Here is a 20,594-nt window from a genome sequence, read left to right on the forward strand (position 1 = left end):
CCGAGGGATTTGTCATGTGCACACTTTTAACAATGATAAATTAACAGAGAAAAGCCTGAAGATTATGTGGGCAAAAATGAGTTTCCTTAGTCATCATTATCAGGCCAACAAATAATGGGCTTTTCATCTCAGCTGTGATACCACAATAACAGATCAACAATCTTATATAAAAATAAAGAAAGACATATTATTTAATAGGAAGTGAAAATAAAAACAGAACTCTACCTTTACTTCTACCTACAGAAATGAAGATTGGATCCAAGTAAGCATGAATTCCATCATTGAGGGGCAATGAAGAAGGGGAAGGATAACAGATTAAGAACACTTGAACACACCACACACTATAAACACAAGAAAAAAACTTAAACGCTGTGAATTATTGCAGAATTCTGCAGTAATACACTAAATTAGTTTAAGACTATACAAACTCACATGAAAACGCACTAAAACAAAATATACACATCCATGCAGTGGAAAATCCAAAATGCAAAAGAAAAAAATCTTTAGACCTACTAATGCAACTCTGGGCATCAATGCTTACCAATATGAAAATATATCATATGGATTAGTTCCCACCACCCTCCTCAAATCGCCACCAACTCCCTCCACCCCCACCCACCCTACACCACCACCACCCACCCCATTGATAGCCCAGGTTCATCAGTCGCTATTGGATTTTCAGCAAGTCCTTGGGGGCATGCAATGATAATATTGAAAAATACATATATCTCTGTATTTACACATAATGGTGCTTTGTGGTCACAGCAGTGTAAATAGCATCACATGAAATAGCATTGCGTGTATCAGGCATTCACCCCCATGACTGCCGTCACGCTTCAACATAGCCATCTGAATGATCCACTCCGTATCCAACACAACCATTGAAAGGGTTGCATTCATAAAAAGGGCCCCAAAAAATGACTTATGCAGGAAACAGGAATTCACCTACTGCACTGCTATTCAATAAACTGGCAGCGAGAGAATTTTTTTAAAAAAAAGCAAGTTAACGGGAAGAGAAAAGAGAGAAAAGGGTAGCATACCTTGCTCGCCCATCGTCAGATGCGAGAAACCTTGGAAGAGGAAGAAATACAGTCAAAGAAGATAAACAGAGTTTCATACAATACCACTTGGTATTGGTGATGTCCCATACTTGTAGCTAAGTATGGCATCAATCACACTGAAAAAGCTTTGTGCCATAAGCCAAAAAGCTTGGCTCGCAAGAGCCGAATAAGAGCACCGTGGATCACTGAGTACAAGCCGACCCCGGTTTTTGGAGGAATTTTGCGAGGCTTCCGAGGTCGACTTATACATTGACATCTACGGCAAATTGATTCCAGGAAAATCAACAGAGTCACCATTTTGCCTCTGAAAATGCATAGCTACTAGTTTCCTCTTGCATCATACAGTTAAAGCTACCCACACAAACTTTTCATATTAATATTTTGCCCACCTTCAAATAATATTTACTTTATACTTTTAAAAATTGCTGTTAGTTTTCTTATTAAGGCAATAAGTCACTATTTATTACCGGGCAGGTTACGGGCTCAATGAGTGTGTCAGTGAATTGTTTTGCCGCTGGGAATTAAATATGCCACTGATCTACAGCAGAGGCCTTCAACCCGGTAACATAGCCATTCTTTGTTCCTTTAGCAATAAAAAGTGCAGTGTGCACAAATTTCCATCATCATAAAAGGCCAGCATAGTTACAATGGAATGGAAAGTTACTTCTGAATTAGGGTCATTTACTTCTGGTAATATAGATAGAACATAACAGAATCTATTATTTTTGGGGTGATGCAAGAGAGGTGTGGGGGAGGACAAAATTAGTGAATCAGATAAGTCAAGTACTTATTCTATAAAATTACTTTTCTAAAAATTTAGGTTGTTTACTGAACAAGTCCACAGCATAGATTAGCAGCCAACTCAAAAGTAATTTCCCTCCGAGTGATATTGATAGTAGACATTGGGTATTAAAGTCTTTTTGTGAACTTCAAGTTAACTAGCAAGTTAATAATTTTCTCCGCCAGTACTCTATTCCAGCTTAGTGCTTCTCCATAGTACCATTTATATAAGCCTTTCCAATTTCATATTTAATTAATCTCTATGACTAAGATCTGTCATTTCTTTAGACCTCTACTGCACGTTAGTATAAGCAGCCAAGTTCCACACGTGGGCACATTTTACTTGGTCAAATAAACTTAGTTGCATAAGCCGATGCAGCATCATTATAGAAGATTGGGTCCTGAACTGTGTTTCATATTTTTTCTCAACCTTAGTATTTTTGCTGCCTTTTTTTTGTAAACCACAAGATTAGCTGCACCCTGCAAGTTAGTCATTGGTTAAATTAAGTTCACCCGATGGAGGGAGAACTCACCTGGCACACGGTTGACTTCTGAAAGCAGGAATTTCAAAGGAGGAAAGAGTCAGATGTTAGACACACTGAATGCAATTGTCTTTGCATGGAACTGTTTCATGCACAAGAACAGAAGTACCATGCTTATGAACATGCAAGTGATTAAACACTGTGCATGTGTGAATTTAACAAAAATAAAACCTTGCATATCATCATCTGTCCTGGCAGCTGGAATCAGATCATTTTGATTTACATCAAGAAAGCTATTCAGCTGTAAGAATATTTTACAATATTCTTTAGGCACTGTACTGATTGAAGCTTTTTCTCCCCTACAAAAGGATTCTCCCGTAAATTTTTTGCATGTCAAACATGCTCCTCTGAGAAAGGATTAAAAAAATTTACTACCATTTGTAGAACTGACAGTACCAAAAGACCATACGAACAGTTAGTAGCTTGCTAGGTCACCTTCATTGCAGACACAGTAAAGTTGGTACCTTAAAACGGTACCCATTTTAAAAAACAAGTTATTGCCTTAATACATCCCTCGAGAAAACAGCTGGTTTTCATTGACCATTTAGAAACCCTTCTTGTTCCTCAAAACTTTCCTCTCTTTTCCTAGCTTAAGCTACTCCAACCTACTGCTAAAAATAATACCTCCATTCTAATGTACAATCTTGTGACACTTTAATATCTTAACGTCCAGGCAGAGAAAATTTCCGACTTGGTTTAGAAAGGACAGCTAGGATCAGAAACCATAAATTCAGCTGCTCAAAAGGTTTTAATATTTTAACGTATTATCCTATTTGCATCTCTCTGTAGCCTCCCACCAATGCTGCTAGAAATACTTAAGCAAGTGAGTTCACAAACCGTGCACACTTAGGCACTTTCAACAAGAATGTTCAGAAAGTGACAATGGAAAGTCGTAATATTGAAGAAGTAATGTTTGCTGGGACCAGCAGGGGTAGAGAAATTGACTAGTGCCTGATAATGGCCTTAAACGAGGTGGTGTGACTGCAGCACGTGCACAATGATGCGAGTTAAGAAAAAAATGAATCGGCTGTGACCTCCAGCTGTCCCTTTAAGGGTCACTGGTTAGGTTGCTGTGGAACTGGAAAATCCAGTCGGCAACTGCTCGACCTAGTTTGCGAGGAATATTAACAGGAGGATTCTGAAGCAGCCCACTCTATTTATTTATATTGGGTCAAACCAGCTTTCAGAGGGCCAGCAGGGATGCATAAAAAACCAGAGGGGACCAATATGACCATGCCGGACCCAACCGTGCCCAGGAGTTGGTTGCACCCAGCTTATTTCCAAAAAAAATAACTCCAACCCAGAACGATTTCTCCCCCACAGGGTCACCGGTGATATAACATAAGCGCACTGCCTCAATAGAAACAGGAGAGGCCTAGAGAAGAATTGATGTCGACGCTTGGCATAATGACACTGTAAACAAGTTCTGAATGTATGTGTGTGGACCAACCAATTCTTTCTTTTTATTCAATTTATACTGTAAAGCCTATAGCAGTTAGAAACAAAAATACAGCAGTCTACTTTCAATCATATTAAATTCTTTGGCCAAAATATAAATGTTATAGCGAATGCAGCAATGTCAAAGCAAATAGTCTAATCATTGGTTTGCTTTTAGGAAAATGATAGCTAGATTTCTCCAAAAAAAAAATGAGGTTCTAATTTCTTACACAAGAATTAAAAAATCTGACTAATTGTGCAAATTAAATTGTACTCCTCATGGAATGTGAGGATTTTTTGGGGTATACCTTTTACTTTGAAGGATCATGACCTCTATCCATGCTTAACGTAGGTGAAAACATTAAGCAATATGGGAGTAACCAACGCTTGGGGATATAAAATAAAGTCACAGAATCTTTACAGTGCAGGAGGCCACCATTCGGCCCATCGAATCTGCACTGGAAGAGCATTCTATCTAGTCCCACTCCCCTGCCCTATCCCCGTAACCTTGCACATTCTCTCTTTTCAGGTAGCGACCCAATTCCCTTTTGAATACTGCGATCGTACCTGCCCCCACCACCCTTTCAGGAAGTTCGTTCCAGACTCCAGCCACCCTCTGGGTGAAAAAAAAATCTCCTCACGTTACATTTACTCCTTTTGCCAATTATTTTGAATCTGATGAAGAGAGATGTAATCAGTAGAAAGGAAATGAATGTTGAATAGGAAGCAGGGGTTTAAACAAATATTCACGTATAATCAAAATTGTCTTTGATCATTTTAAAAAAACATTGAAAAAGGATAACGTTTAAAAAAGTTATCTGAACATTACTCAAGTAAATTAAGTATTCTGGAGAACATTTTGAAAATTAAAGTAGTACTTCAGATCAAGCCTACAAATGTTCTTATTTTTGAACATCCATCTACCAAATAGATCCATGGACTATATTCACCGAAAGGCAGCTGGTTTGTAAATCTTTGTAGAGTTTGTGTAGAAGTTGATAGGTAAGAATTTGTTGCTTTACCACCATTCCCAGCTATCTTTTACACCTACCCATCCCACAGAAAGCTGACTCATTATTCAAATAATTAGAAAACCATGCTCATGGCACGCCCTTATTTCCGATACCTGGCCCTGGCGGGTCATCACAAAGTTGGAAAAACTCCCCTCTAAAGTTCACTCTAAATCTTGTGCCGCTCCTTGAGCAGAATGTTACTGCCCCTCCCACCGGCAGGACTTTCAGGTCCCGCCAAAGTCAATGGACTTTTGAATTGACTTTCCACCCTTGGCCCTCACCACCACAGGGCCATAAAATTTCACCCCATGGCTTCCTTCGTCAAAATAAAATAAACTGCCCACAATTGAATTTGCTGAGATTGCATGTAAGGAGGTAATTCTCAAGTTCAACACACAGATTATTCAACGGAGCAGATTGCACACACATTGTAGATGTGTGTAGATGCCCACCCCAGCTCAGCTTTCACCTGCCCAACTCTTTGAAGGTGGCAGCTAGTTACTCTGTTGAAAAAGTATATGGGACCCTTGGCTTTGCAAAGGCATAGAGTACAGAAGCAAGGTAGGTGTGGTAAACCTTTATAAATCACTGGTTAGGCCTCAGCTGGAGTATTATGTACAATATTTGGGGAGGCAGTGGCGTGGTGGCAATGACGCTGGACTAGTAATCCAGAGACCAAGGCTAATGCTCTGAGGACACAGGTTCTAAACCCACCCATTCAATTAATAAGTCTGGAATTAAAAGCTAGTCTCAGTAATGGTCACCATGAAACCATTGTCCATTGCTGTAAAAACTCATCTGGTTCACTAATGCCTTTTAGGGAAGGAAATCTGCTGTCCTTACTTGGTCTGGCCTACATGTGACTTCAGGCCCACAGCAATATGGCTGACTCTTAAATAACTCCAGCAAGCCATGCAGCTGTATTAAATAAGGAATGAAAGTGGACGCAGCACCCGACATCAACCTAGGCACCGTTTACAACAGCCCAACCCTGTCGACCGTGCAAAGTTCTTCTTACTAAGAATTGGGGGCTCGTGCCAAAATTGGGAGCACTGTCCCACGGGCTAGTCGAGCAACTGCCTGACATAGTCACACTCTCAGAGAATCATACCTTACAATGCCCCAGGCACCACCATCATAGTGGCCTACAGTCGGGACGGAGTTGCCCTGGGAGTCCTCAACATCGACTCCAGATCTAATGAGCATTAGCCTCCTGACTGCTCCACTGAATAATCTGTTTGTTGAATTTGAGAATTACCTCCTTACACGCAATCTCAGCAAATTTAATTGTGGGCAGTTTATTTTATTTTGACAAAAGAAGCCATGGGGTGGAATTTTATGGCCCTGTCGTGGTGGGGGAAAGGGTAGAAAGCCATTCAAAAGTCCATAAATATTGGCAAGGAAACCTCCTGCTGATTACCATCTACCGACTCTCCAACCCTCAGCTGATGAATCTGTGCTCCTCCATGTTGAAGGGAGCATTGAGGATGGCAAGAGCACAGAATTTACTCTCGTGGGAGGACTTCAATGTCCATCACCAAGAGTGGCTCGGTAGCACCACTACAGACTGAGCTGGCCAAGTCCTAAAGGACATTGTTGCTGGACTGGGTCTGCAGCAGGTGGTGAGGGAACCAATGTTAGGAAATAGAGACAATTTAAGTAAGTTATATTTGTATTTGTGGGTGTTAGGAATGAGCTTTAGCTTTAAAGTTTAAGTTTGATTTGTATTTCTGTATTTGTGTGTGAAGAAAAGGTCAAATTGTGTTTTAGTTTCACTTTACAAGGGATTTCTAATGAGTGTTTTATGACTGTTGCAGCTAAGTTAAACAAACAAGAATAAAGAAACTGGGCTATTGCCTAGCATCAGGGGTTCAGAGAGGCAGATCCCTCCTACAGACACACACACAAGAAACTAGAAACAGCAGTTTGATTTGGAAGCTGTTTGAGTTCACTTGGTTTTGAAGACAGCTGCCAGGAGAGACTGGAGCAAAGGGGACAGATAGCCAGTCCCAAGCTAAAAGAAAGGACCCCAAAAAATCCAGGGGAGTGGAACAGGAGAAAGTCCCAAGAAGACCTTCTAGTCAAAGGGAAGGACAGGAACCTGGAAAAGGTCTTGTAAGTGAAGATAAGAGTGAGGGGCAGAGAGGGAGGCTCCAAGCTTCAGATTTAAAGAGATAAAAGCTGCAGAGAGCAGATTTAAAGTGAGAACAGCTTTCAAGAGGGAAGAAGATCCAAAGAGAAAACTGAAGGTTTGTAACTGTTTGCTATGGGCATGTGAAGCAGTGGTGTACTGTTGACGGTTGGGTCACAGAGAGGGAGAGTGCACGGAAGACGTCTTGAATGCATATGGTGACCCGGGGAGAGGAACATCAGAAGGAGAGTTCGAAACCCTAGAGGTGAACTCTTGTGGAAAGCGTTGGTTTGGGAGAAGGTTCCAAGGTGAGTTCTTGGAGAGTGGAAATTGGAAAGCCTTATGTGAAAGACGGTGTTCAGTGAGACTGGTTGGCTCACGGTGTAACAAGCAACAGGATGGGTGGGCACAGGGTGATCGAGTTAAGAAGAGATCCACAGCATCTGTCTAGGGTGGCATCTGTCACTTGGTTTCAGAGTGTGGTGTGTCTGACCTCAGGTTGCCTTTTGGCTTACATGGACTGTGTACATTACAGAATAAAATAGTTTTTGTAACTTGGGTTATCCTTACAAATTTGTATACATCTGTAAAAGGTTTAGTTGTGGGTGTTAAATAAATGTTTTATTCTTTTGCTACAAGTTCATCAGCTGACTCTGGTGACTTGTTCAGTAGCCCCTCTCCATGTATCTATACAAACAAATAAAAGTTTGGATCTATCAAGCTGGGATCCACCCTGGGATCAGGATTGTCCAGTGATAACCTCAGCTGGGGATCATAATGCCAACATGAGGGGAAAACCTCGTCCTCACCAATCTGCCTGTTGTAGATGCATCTGTTCATGACAGTATCGGTAGGAGTGACCACCGCACAGTCCTTGTGGAGACGAAGTCCCGTCTTCACATTGAGTATACCCTCCATCGTGTTGCAGTACTACCGCCGTGCTAAATGGAATAGATTTCGAACAGATCTAGCAACTCAAGACTGGGCAACCATGAGGTGCTGTGGACCATCTGCAGCAGAATTGTATACAATCACAATCTAACCTTATGGCCCAGCATATCCTCCACTCTACCATTACCATCAAGCCTGGGGATCAATCCTGTTCAATGAAGAGTGCAGGAGAATGCCAGGAACAGCAGCAGGCATACCTAAACATGAGATGTCAACCTAGGTGAAGCAACAGCACAGGGCTACTTGCATGCTAAACAGCAGCTTGGGCTGATAAGTGGCAAGTACCATTCACACTGCTTAAGTGTCAGGCAATGACCATTTCCAACAAGGGGGCCACTCAGCTCCTGACCTCATTACAGCCTTGGTTCAAACATGAACTCCAGAGGCGAGGCGAGGTGAGAGTGCCTGCCCTTGACATCAAGGCAGCATTTAACCAAGTGTGGCATCAAGGAGCCCTAGCAAAACTGGAGTCAATGGGAATCTGGGGGAAAACTCTCCACTGGTTGGAGTCATACTTAGCACAGAGAAAGATGGTTGTGACTGTTGGAGGTTAATCATCTCAGTTCCATCTCAGGATAGTGTCCTAGGCCCAACCATCAATGACCTTCCTTCCATCATAAGGTCAGAAGTGGGGATGTTCGCTGATGATTGCACAATGTTCAGCACCATTCACAACTCCTCAGATACTGAAGCAGTCCATGTCCTAGACAATATCCAGGGTTGGGCTGACAAGTGGCAAGTAACACTAGCACCACACAAGTTCCAGGCAATGACCATCTCAAACAAGAGAGAATCTAACCATCGCCCCTTGACATTCAATGGCATTAACATCACTGAATCCCTCACTATCAACATCCTGAGGGTTACCATTGCTGAAAAACTGGACTGGACAAGCCACACAAATACCCTGGCTACAACAGCAGGTCAGAGGCTGGGAATCCTGTGGCAAGTAACTCACCTACTGACTCCCCAAAGCCTGTCCACCATCTACAAGGCACAAGTCAGGAATGTGATGGGACACTATCCACTTGCCTGGATGAGTGCAGCTCCAACAACACTCAAGAAGCTTGACACCTTTCAGAACAAAGCAGCCCGCTTGATTGGCACTCCATTCGCAAACATTCACTCCCTCCACCACCGACACACAGTAGCAGCAGTGCGTACCATCTACAAGATGCACTGCAGCAACTCCTTCGACAGCACCTTCCTAACCAGTGACCTCAATCACCGCGAAGGACAAGGGCAGCAGTTGCATGGGAACACCAACTGCAAATTCCCCTCTAAGCCACACATCATCCAGATTTGGAACAATATCACCATTCCTTCACTGTCATTGGGTCAAACTCCTGGAACTCCCTCCCTCACAGCACTGTGGGTATACATACACCATATGGACTGCAGCGGTTCAAGGCAGCAGCTCACTGCCACCTTCTCAAGAGCAGTTAAGAATGGGCAATAAATGCTGGCCTGGCCCTCAATGCCAAGGCCCCATGAATGAATTTTTAAAAAAAAATTAGTACCAGACCTCAGGGAGGAGAAAGTGTCGATGAAATTTACTGGAATGGTACCAGGGATGAGGGACTTTGGTTATGTGGTTATTTGGTTAAAGGATCTGGGTTTGTTCGCCTTAGAGCAGAGAAAGGGGAGCTTTAATAGGTATTCATACGTATGAGGGGTTTTGGTAGAATTGATAGGGAAAAGTCATTTCCACTGTAGATTCTGGAACAGTCCCAGATTGGAGGGTGGCAAATATAACACCACTGTTTGAAAAAAGAGGGAGGTAGAAAGGAGGGAATTACAGACTGGTTAGCCTAACATAAGTAGTAGAGAAAATGCCAGAGTCTATTATTAAGGATGTCTTAACAGGACGCTTGGAAAATATCAACAGGATTAGACAAAGTCAACATGGATTTACATGTTTGACATGCCTGCTAGAGTATTTTGTGGACATAACTAGCAGAATAGATAAAGGAGAACCGGTGGATGTGGCATATTTGGATTTTCAGAAAGCTTTTGATAAAGTCCTACATAAGAGGTTAGTGTGTAAAATTAAAGTACATGGGATTGAGGGCAACATATTGACATGAATTGATAATTAGTTAACAAACAAGGTACAGTAAGAATAAATGGGTCTTGTTCAGAGTGGTGACTATGAGGCACCACAGGGATCAGTGCTCAGGCCCCAGCTATTCACAATGTACATCAATGGTTTAGATGAGGGAACCAAATGTAATATTTGCTGATGACTCAAAACTAGGTGGGAATGTGAGTCATGAGGACAATGTTAAGAGGCTTCAAGGTGACTTAGATAAGTTGAGTGAGTGTACAAATACATGGCAGATGCAGTATAACGTGGATAAAAGTGAAGTTATCCAGTTCGGTTGGAAAAACAGAATGGCAGAGTATTATTTAAATGTTGATGTACAAAGGGACCTGGGTGTCCTTGTACACAAGTCACTGAAAGCAAGCTTGCAAGTGCAGCAAGCAGTTAGAAAGGCAAATGGTACGTTGGCTGTCTTTGCTCCTGTACTCTCATCCTCTAGCAATGATGTCTTACTGCAGCTGCACAGGGCCTTGGTGAGACCACACCCGGTGGAGTAGTGCATGCAGTTTTGGTCTCCTTACCTTACTTGCCATAGAGGGAGTGCAGCGAAAATTCACCAGACTGATTCCTGGGATGGCAGGAGGGATATTGGGCCAACTAGACCTGTATCCACTAGAGTTTAGAAGAATGACAGGGCATCTCATTGAATCATTTAAAATTCTGACACAGCTGGACAGACTGGATGCAGGGATGATGTTTTCTCTGGTTGGGGCTGGGGGGGGGCGTGGAGGGCATCTAGAACAAGGGGTCACAATCTCAGGATATGGGGTCGGCCATTTAGGTCAGAGATGAGGAGAAACTGCTTCACTCAGAGGGTGGCGAACCTGTAGAATTCTCTACCACAGAGGGCTGTGGAGCCCAAGTCACTGAATATATTTAAGAAGAAAATAGATAGATTTCTAGACACTAAAGGTGTCAAGCGGTATGGGGGGGAGAGCGGGAGTGCGGTGTTGAGATAGAGGATCAGCCCTGATCATACTGAACAGTGGAGCAGGTTCGAAAGGCCGAATAACCTACTCCTTTTCCTATTTTCTGTTGGTAAGAAGGTCAGCAATCAGAGGGCATGGATAAGATAATTGTGATCACAGGGTTAAGATTAAAAAAAAAACCATGGGGGAAATAGAGAATCTCTTTTTTTTTACACAATGAATTGTTGTGACCTTGAATGTACTCTCTGAAAGAGCTGAAAGAGCAGCAGAAGCATATTCCATTGTAACTTTCAAAGGGGAATTAGTTATATACTTGGAAAGGAAAATTTTGCAGGGCTAAGGGGAAATTGCAGAGGAGGTGGGACTAAGTAGTTGCTCTTTCAAAGAACTGGCACAGGCACAATGAAACGAAAGGCACCCGTTTGTGCTGTACCATTTCATGATTCCTTGACTCTTTTCATCGAAATCACGGGAGTGGTGCTCTACAACGGGCCTTGTGGTGATTGTATTCCACGAGTCTCTTTGGTAGACAGATGTTCAAAAACAAGAACGCTGCAGCCTTGATCTGAAGCACTGCTTTAATTTTTCAGAATGCTCTCCGGAATGCCTAATTTGCTTGAGTAAACGATCGGATTAGTTTTGCTTAGTTTTAACAATTTCAAAACTGTTTTTCAGTTTGCCACCCATGTAGTGAAACTGAAAATCAGCCCCGCTCTGTCTCGAATGTCTGCTTTGACAGCCTGTTCCACTTATTCACTATCCTGTGTGCGTGAACTCGCCGGATCAGAAGTGTTCACCTTCCCTCTTGAGTTGGAGGTGTCAGCTGTGGCTCAGTTCATAGCACCCTCGCCTTTGAATCAGAGGGTTGTGGGTTCATGTCCCACTCCCGGAAACCAAGAACTGTGATTGTACTCGAAAGAGTTGCAATCTGTGACTGTTGATAACTCAAAAGAGTTTCCCTCTTGAGTTTGGGTTCATACCCTGCAGCTGCTGAGTTAGTGGTTATGCCAAGCAATTTACTGAAGCCCCGTTCAATTATAACCCCCACGGTATTATAAAACCTTGATAAGTGCTGCTCTGAACTGACCTTTCTCCAATGAAAACATTCCATTTCCCTGCTCCCTCCTTATAGCTCCCGACACATCTTTCATCTTGTGAAAACGTACTCAGCTTCTCTTGTATCTCTTAGCAGCTCAAGTACCAACTTGTCTCAGCTTAATTCAATATTCAACATTGCTATTGTGGTAAGGTGACCTGGGCTACAAGTGGAGCTGAAGCAGTGCCCTAAACAAACATTGTTTACTTTCTTGAATGCTTTTGCACACAGTGTGGATGGTTTCAATGAGAGCTATAGAATCCTTTCTCGATCCCTCTTGGAGCTCCATTCACTGTTCACCTCCTAGCTCCACTGATGATCCTCCCTGCCCAGTTAGACATCCCAATCTTCCCTATCTGTTCAGATACTCCTTTATATGCTCCACTTGTTCTGTTACTTATGGCACCTCTCTTCTCATTCATCCCCACCCTTAACACCTTTCTTTCCATCTCCACTTCCTTATTAAGCCAGCACTGATGTGACATCTTTCTCTGCACTGAAGTTCCAGCCATAACTCATTTTTTACTCCCTCCGTTACTGAACAAATTTTTGGTGCACTCCCAAAGCTTCATGGTCACTTCCCAAAAGCAGATGTTATTACCTTTGACCCTAAAAACAACAGAATCACATGCTCAGAAATGCAGGAAAAAAAAATAATAGATTCGGAAGACAGGGAGCTCAGTCAGCGGAGTCCGGATAATGGGCAGGCAGGAGAGACATTATGGATTGATTGTTGAGAGGTGCAGGTGATGTGAAACCATAATAGTGGTTTTCAAAAGTAAATTTTCATCTGAACCAAGCACGGAGAGTAAAGTCCTGAAGTCATTTCAAGGAATACATATTGTGAAATTAACAGCAAAAAATATGGATCATTTTATTTAGTTCTAGGACCATTGGCATGCTCTCCCGACTCCCCTTGCAAACAGCAAATGCTGGTCTTGACAAGCAGTACAATCTGCAAAGCTGATCCACAATGATGTTAACCTTTAAGGATCAAAGACTGCAATGCAATCAGTGTTTAATCAGGAAACCTTCAAGAGTTTACTAGTGCAAAATAAGATGTCCAGAACAATTTATGTTAATATATTACACACATATATATATATATTTAAATTGAGGTTGTTGATGTCAATTCAAATGCAAATGACACTTGATTGAGGTGCTTGTAAACATTCAATGAATTTCAAACTGAGTGCACCAGATGTGAAGTGCAGGAACGCACGGAAAACCATGACTGCAATATTAAAAACAGAAGATCTGATTAGTTTTGAATTTGTTTTAAGTCACTTTGATTTAAACAAAAATCCTTTTAAATCTACAAAAACTGATTAGTGTGGACTAATGTTCCCCAGTGTAATCTGTAAATACATCTGGCAAAGTGCAGGCCAAGGCATCTGCCAGCTCGGAATGAATTCACCTGGGCCTTCAACAACTCCTCCTCCCGTTAAAAATGAATGAATACCCAACATTAACCTACTGCCAGGAGCCAGGCCCTTTCTCCAAAGTCCAACCTCCTCACTATAAATTTAAGTAACAATGTGTCAACTTCAGTCTCTAGACTTGGATTAAGTGGGACCATCAGGACATCAAGTGCATCACTTCTCAAAATGGTGAATTTCTGACCCATCACGTTGTTAAAAAAATGCTTTGTTATAGGGCACTCATGCACCTCCTGGTCTCAATCAAACAAGTAATTAGCTATAGTCCACAAAAAACTTTAGCAGCTCTATCTCTCCATTAGAGGAGAGAGACAGGGGGAGGCAGAGAGAGACACACACAGAGAGAGAGGGGGGGAGAGAGAGAGAGAGAGAGAGAAGAGAGAGAGAAGATAGAGGAGAGAGAGAGAAGATAGAGGAGAGAGAGAGGAGAAAGGAGAGAGAGAGAAGAGAGAGAGAAGAGAGAAAGAAAGGAGAGAAAAAAAGGAGAGAAAGAAAGAGAGCGAGAAAGAAAGCGAGAAAGAAAGAAAGCGAGAAAGAAAGAAAGCGAGAAAGAAAGAAAGCGAGAAAGAAAGAGAGCGAGAAAGAAAGAAAGCGAGAAAGAAAGAGTGCGAGAAAGAAAGAGTAGAGAAAGAAAGAGTGCGAGAAAGAGAAAGAAAGAGAATTGGTTATATATAGCTTAAAAACATAAGAAAACCTGTTTGGGGCCTTTCATGAAGTGTCTACCTGGGGTCTCTTTAAGGACCCTTTTTGGACTCTTTAAGGACTCTTTTAGGTGGCTTGATGCCTGGTCCAGATGGTACAGAGGACTTTGATTTATATATTTCCAAAAGGCTCCCAGTCTGAAACAAGCACTTGCAGCCCTGCCTCTCGTTGAGAAATGGGTGGGCACCAATTGAAAACTGTCCTTTAACACTAATTTTAGTTTTCTTACTGCCATCCAACGGAGATCAGCTAACTTCACATCGACCAGAATCTAAATGCAAAGTCATAGAACAGTACAGCACAGAGGGAGGTCATTTGGCCCATCAAATCTGTGGCAGCTTGTTCAAAGAGCGAACCAATTAGTTCCACTTGCCTGCTCTTGCCCTGCAATTTATTTCTCCTTCAAGTGCTTTTCCAACTTACTTCTGAAGGCAACTACTGAAACTGTATCCAGCACTCTATCAAAAAGTGCATTACAAATCCTAAATACTCAGCCAGTTCAAAGGCGTTACCTCATGTCGCCTCTGCTTCTTTTGCCAATCACCTTAAACCTGACCTCTCTGGTTATCAAACCTTCAGCTATTGGAAATAGTTGCTCTTTATTTACTTGATCTAAATGCTTCACGATTTAAAAACATCTCTATCCCAAATTTCCCCTTTGCCTTTACTGCTCCTGGCGAACCCCCACCTCTCTAGTCGGTCATGCAAGAGAAATCCCACATCCCTGGGACCATTCTAGTAAATTCCGTCTGTACCTGCACCAAAGCCTTCATATCCTTCCCGAAGTGTGGTGCCAAGAATTGGACATAACACTCCAGCTGGGGCCAAACACGTGTTTTATATAGGTTTAAGATAACTTCCTGGCTTTTGTACTATATACCCCGATTTAGGGAGCTCAAAATCCTATGCGCTTTATTAACAACTAATACAAAAGCAAAATGCTGCAGATGCTGGAAACCTGAAATAAGAACAGGGAATGCTGGAAAACACTGAACAGGCCAGGCAGCACTTGGGAGAGAGAAACAAGAGTTAAATGGGCAGGATTTTCGCAGACTGGGGGAGACTCCACAGATCTTTTAAAAAATGGCAGATGGGACCTAGATGCAGAAGTCTCACCCCATTTCTGGGATGAACCATTTTTGTGGAGAGGAAAGGAGGAGGGGCATGAAGTGCATGAGGAGAAGCGGAACTCAGCGGCGCCGTTTAAACTCAGTGCACAGGACAAGCAGACCCAATTTTCACTCCAGGAATGGCCTCAACTCGCAGTGTGCATTCCATTACTTCAAGGTAGAGACGTAAATGCTGGTGAAGGGCAGATAAAATATGTGGGACTGTCAAGCTATTTAAATCCACTGCCCTTTAAGTTTTGGAAAAAAATGTCTGCCTGTGTTTTGAGCATGAAAAATAATCAGTTCTAGTGGTTTCAATGGATGTTTGTTGTTGTAACCAATAGGCTATCATTAAAGCATTGCTTGACTGCTTCCACACCCTGTCATTTTCATAATAGGGGACTAAGTTCACAGTTTGATTGATAGCTCCAAGAAGTTATTAAAGGTTTAGCTGTCTTTGATGTGGGTTTATGAATGTTTGTTTTATAATGGATTAAGTACTTGAGGGAACTTAAGTGTACTGAATGGGCTTTCATGAAAGTTTTTTTTTAAAAATAGAGTGAAGTCTGTAATAGATACATAGAACTTTATTTTATTTAATCTTAGTATGGCTCCCAAGGTCTACAAAGATACAGGTAAGTTGACATGGAGGGTGTATGGGTGAGAGCCTTGGGTGGGGGTCATGAACTGGTACTGAGTTAGCACAGAAGCTATAAGGGGCCCTAGTGGTGGATAGGGGCATGGGGACTGGTTGGCATGGTTGAAGGGATGTGAGGGATGAGGGCTGGAGGGCCTAATACTGAACAAAACAACTGGGATTAATCCCAGAGCAGCAAAGTGGGCCGTTTAACCAGTTCGTCCCATCACTTGGCAGCCTCCGTGGCCGCCTCAGTGGGCCCAACCTCCAACACGCGCCTGCTCCTCACTGCCCCCCCCCACCCCCACACCGCACCACAAGAATGAAAATTGTGTCTTGATGGCGCGGTGGGCATGGTGAGCTATGAAATTTCCCCACTCACACTACCCGCCTCTGATGTGAAAATCCAGCCCAACGTTTCAGATCAATGACCTTCCATCAGTTCTGATGAAAGGTCATCGACACAAATAGAACCCCATTTCCCTCCACAGATGCTGTCTGACCGGCTGTTCCCAGCATTTTCTGTTTTTGTTTGTTTTATTAACAGCTTTGCTAATCTCTCCTGCCCCCCTCCCTTTAAATATGTGTGGACCAATACCACCAGGTGTTTAAAATTGTACCACTTAGCGTTGCTGTTTTCCCTCTTCATACTAAATGGGACTAACTGGATTGCTCTTTGAAAATGAGGATTTTGTTTCTAAATAATCAGTCTGGCAGCTCTGCAGTCACAAGAGTCAGGAAGGAAGTGAGGAGGAAATGAGCACATGACATTGGCAGGTATTTATTTAAATTCAAGATTCATATTTTATCTTCCTAATTAGAGTGGATAGCTGCAAACTCAATGCTCTTGCCCTTGACCAATAAAATTTGGAAAGTAAATAGCGTCAAAAATTCTGGTTTAGCCAGGCCCGGCTGCTCTTTTATCTTCTTACAACCTTTGGGCTGAATCTCCAATAAGGAGCCAAACATCGTTTGGTGGTTCAAGGTTTGCTGTGTCGTTGGAAGCAGATGCCACAGAACAGTCCCGAGTCAGTGGAACTAGAGTAGGGGCAGACTTCTTGACAGCTTAGTATATTCAGTGGTGCCCTACCCCACCAAAACTAAATGAACATCATGACTAGGACGCTACCATGTTGCAGTGACTGGGAAAGAACATCGGCCCCATCATGCAAACTTGCAATATCGTCACCATTTCTCCCAACTCATCCCAGTATTCTTATTAAAAAGTTAGAAGCATAATCCCTTATAGATAACTCCAGTATCGACAAAACTATTAGTAGTGAATTACCCGGTATGCTTTCATTGGAAGGAATCTGGGCTTTAGGACTGAAAGTGCTTTCTTTCAATGGATACAAATACCTTTCCTGGACAAATGGGGCAGGAAAGTGAATGAGTAACTCATTAAGTGAGCATGCGGGTAGAGCAAGTGATTAAGGTGGCAAATGGAAGGTTGATGTTTATTGCGGGGGGGAACGGAATATAAAAGTAGGGATATTTTGCTCCAGTTGTACAGGGCGTTGGTGAGACCACATCTGGAGTACAGTGTACAGTTTTGGTCTCATTTACGAAAGGATATAAATGCGTTAGCAGTTCAGAGAAGGTTCACTCGACTGATGGCTGGGATGTTGTCACTGCCGGGGCAAGGGTTGGGGGTGGGGGGGATCTTGTGAGGACAGGCTGGACCTGTATTTATTGGAATTTACAAAAATGAGAGGTGATCTTATTTGAAACATAAGATCCTGAGGGGACTTAACAGGGTGGATCTTGAAAGGATGTTTCCCCTCGTGGGAGAGACGAGAATTAGGGGACACAGTTTAAGGGGTCTCCCATTTAAGACAAAGATGAGAAGAAATTTTTTTCTGAGGGTCATGAGACTGTGGAAGCTCTTCCCCAGAAAGCAGTGGAGGCAGGGCCATTGAATATTTTTAAGGCGGATGTAAATAGATTCTTGATTAGCAAGGGAGTCAGAGGTTATTCGGTGTAGGCAGAATGATCAGCCACGATCTTATTGAATGGCAGAGCAGGTTCAAAGGCCTGAATGGCCTATTCCTGCTCCTAATTCGTATGGTCATACGTAACCCACTTTAAGTCTCAACCGTGGCCAACGTTCAGAACTGCCTACTGAAGTTATTCAGTTTGTAGCCCTTACACGATGGGATAGAACTATTTCAAGATGACAAGTGGGAATCGCAATTTGTGCCATTTTGATCTTGTTTATTTTCCTCCTCTAAGTCAGACCCTGAAAAACCCGAGGATGCAGGTAACAGGGAACAGCCCTTGGTTACCTATTCATCTGTCATTTTTGTGACCATCAATGCTTGAGTGAGCAGCCGTGGGATGGGACTGACATTAGAGAATGAAAGTAGGTTAGAATAAAATGTCACGGGTCAAATATTTTTTTAAAATTCATAGCGTAAACGATTTTCAAATGTATGACAAAGAGTCTAAGTTTGTATCTGTTTTAAGATGTGGTTCATGAACTAGGAATGATATTTTCTGAATGGTTAAATCAGTCTTGATGAACAGATTAAAAAATGTGGGGTAAATTTTATTCCCCCCCCCACGTCCCCCACCCCACCCCACCGCACCCCCACCCCCCCTCACGTCAGCACATTTACAGGCGGGAGGCACGTTAAATAAAGCAGGTTGCCAGTCCACCACCTTCCCCCAACCCGTCTTCCACATGACAGGAGGGGAGGGTAAGGAGTCAGGCAGCCCGCAAGCCCTTAGGCCTACTGAGGCCTGTAAGTGGACAGTTATAACTGTCATTTAAGGGCCTCATTCCACCGCAATGTTTTGGACTGCGGGGAAAGGCAGGGGCATGGAAAACAGCCCGGCAGACTTCACTGCATGGGCTTTTGGCAGACAGGAAAGGGGGAGTACCTCTTTTTTTTTTTGGGGGGGGGGGGGGGGGGGGTCCCCTGTGCCCATTGAGGGCACCCATCCAAGATGGAACCCTCCTCCCTTCTTTTTCCCCTCCCCACCCGCACCAGGCCTCTCTAACCCAACCCGCTACCCCTTCCAACCCCACCCGGCCCACCATCTCGCTGTCACCTCCCACCCAAATCCCCGGACTTGCCGCCAGTCCGGGATCCACCTTCATTTTCTCCTCGGGCTGCTTGTGGTCCGAGCAGTGGCCGTTACACTCTTCTAGCACTGCTGGCCAATCAGATTGGTCAGCAGCTCTCTAGCGCAGGACTTCCTGTCCCTGAGGGGTGGGAGGCCCATTCTGACCCCATTAAGGCCACCCCCAGTATATTATCGCTGCGGGGCAGCCAGGTTTCTGGTCGCTAGGTGTGGATGGATTTTGCGGTTGGGGGGACAGGTGGGTAATCCACCACACCCCCACCCCCTCCCCCATAAAATCTGCCACAATTACGAATTAACATTGATTGGGCAAAGTCTGTTAGTGACGTTTCAGCAGCACCATAGACAGAGTCTTGTTCAACATGGGGGGTACCCCTTTTATTATCTTCCCAGAGGCTACCAGTTGTTTATTTTAAATAAAAATCAGACAGAACTAAAAAGTACAAAAAATCAGCCTCACATATCTTCGCTAAAAGTGCAGAGAATCTGCAGTTTAAAAACTTAGGTGTGTTGAATGCTCCACTGATATTTAGCCCCATGAGAAACAAAAAACTGATCCAGTGTTGCCTGAATGGCCCATGACACACAAAAGATACCAAGTTCTGGTGTGTCAGTTCTTTGGGATATATCGAGCTTGTTGAACTCTGTAAATGCTTAAGTGGGATTCTTTGCAGAGAAATGTGAATAGATCAATTGCTGAAAGCAGTTTAGAAGTGCACCTTGTTAGAACAACTGGAACAACCTGAATCCTCCTGGATAATTATCTTTTAAATATTGATCAACTATAAATTTATTTAAAAAGTGTTTAATGCTTGTAAAGTATCACCTGTAGTCATTAGTGTCGCTGTATATCAATCCCTGAAAGCGGTTCTTCACCCAGGTACCTACCTAGCTATAAAGATAACATCTGGTATCATTACTATCTTCAGAAATATCAATGTATTGATCACCCTTATTTAAACAGCTCCTATTAGTGTACCTTTTAATCATAACTTTTAGTTGCAATGAAAGCAAGCTGTATTCTCATGGTGTTTTAATTCAATGCCTAATGATTGAAGGGACAGAAAAGTGCTCAAAGACAAGTTCCATGAAATTATTTCATTCATCCAAATCAGATACAGCAAGTTTCAACCAGAAACTATAATGTTGTTATTCTGTCCTTGGAAATGTAATCAATTGTCTGCAATGAAGGTTACCTGGGAAACCACAAACGCTTAACCATCAAGCCTACTGTTCCCAATCTTTACCAATTCTACCATTTTTCAATGATGAACTTTTTTTGGACATTTGTTACCCTTCTTAAAAAAAAAGTAATTTTCCTCGGCAGTCACTGCTCTCTCTCAAGTGTTTTATTGGATACTTACTGAGCAACAGAAACACTTGGGGATAAGCACAGGGTGCGCGCAATAACATTGAGACAGGTGTATATTTCCTTAATATTTTGGAAAATAATCAACATTTGTAACGTATAGTGAAAAGTTTAGTAAAATCATAGTTACCCCTTTTCTTCCAAAAGGGAGCCTTTTTAAAATAGGATCTCACTACTGCTTTCAAGAATGCTCATACAGCGCAATTC

General features: G+C 42.8%; 1 protein-coding gene across 2 annotated transcripts in view; it reads right to left on the reverse strand.

The window, feature by feature from the left end:
- nrxn3a (neurexin 3a) overlaps positions 1 to 20,594 on the reverse strand; it is a 1,687,706-nt gene that overhangs the window by 1,664,477 nt on the left and 2,635 nt on the right. For both annotated transcript variants that reach the window (XM_078562069.1, XM_078562067.1), the window contains exons 2-3: positions 2,375 to 2,392; positions 1,041 to 1,070 (exon numbers count right to left, since the gene is read on the reverse strand). In XM_078562069.1, the coding sequence (XP_078418195.1) occupies positions 1,041 to 1,070; positions 2,375 to 2,392 (48 nt within the window). The remainder of the gene's footprint in view (positions 1 to 1,040; positions 1,071 to 2,374; positions 2,393 to 20,594) is intronic.

Source organism: Cetorhinus maximus, chromosome 18 (assembly GCF_964194155.1).
Source record: "Cetorhinus maximus chromosome 18, sCetMax3.hap1.1, whole genome shotgun sequence".
Classification (NCBI taxonomy): Eukaryota; Metazoa; Chordata; class Chondrichthyes; order Lamniformes; family Cetorhinidae; genus Cetorhinus; species Cetorhinus maximus.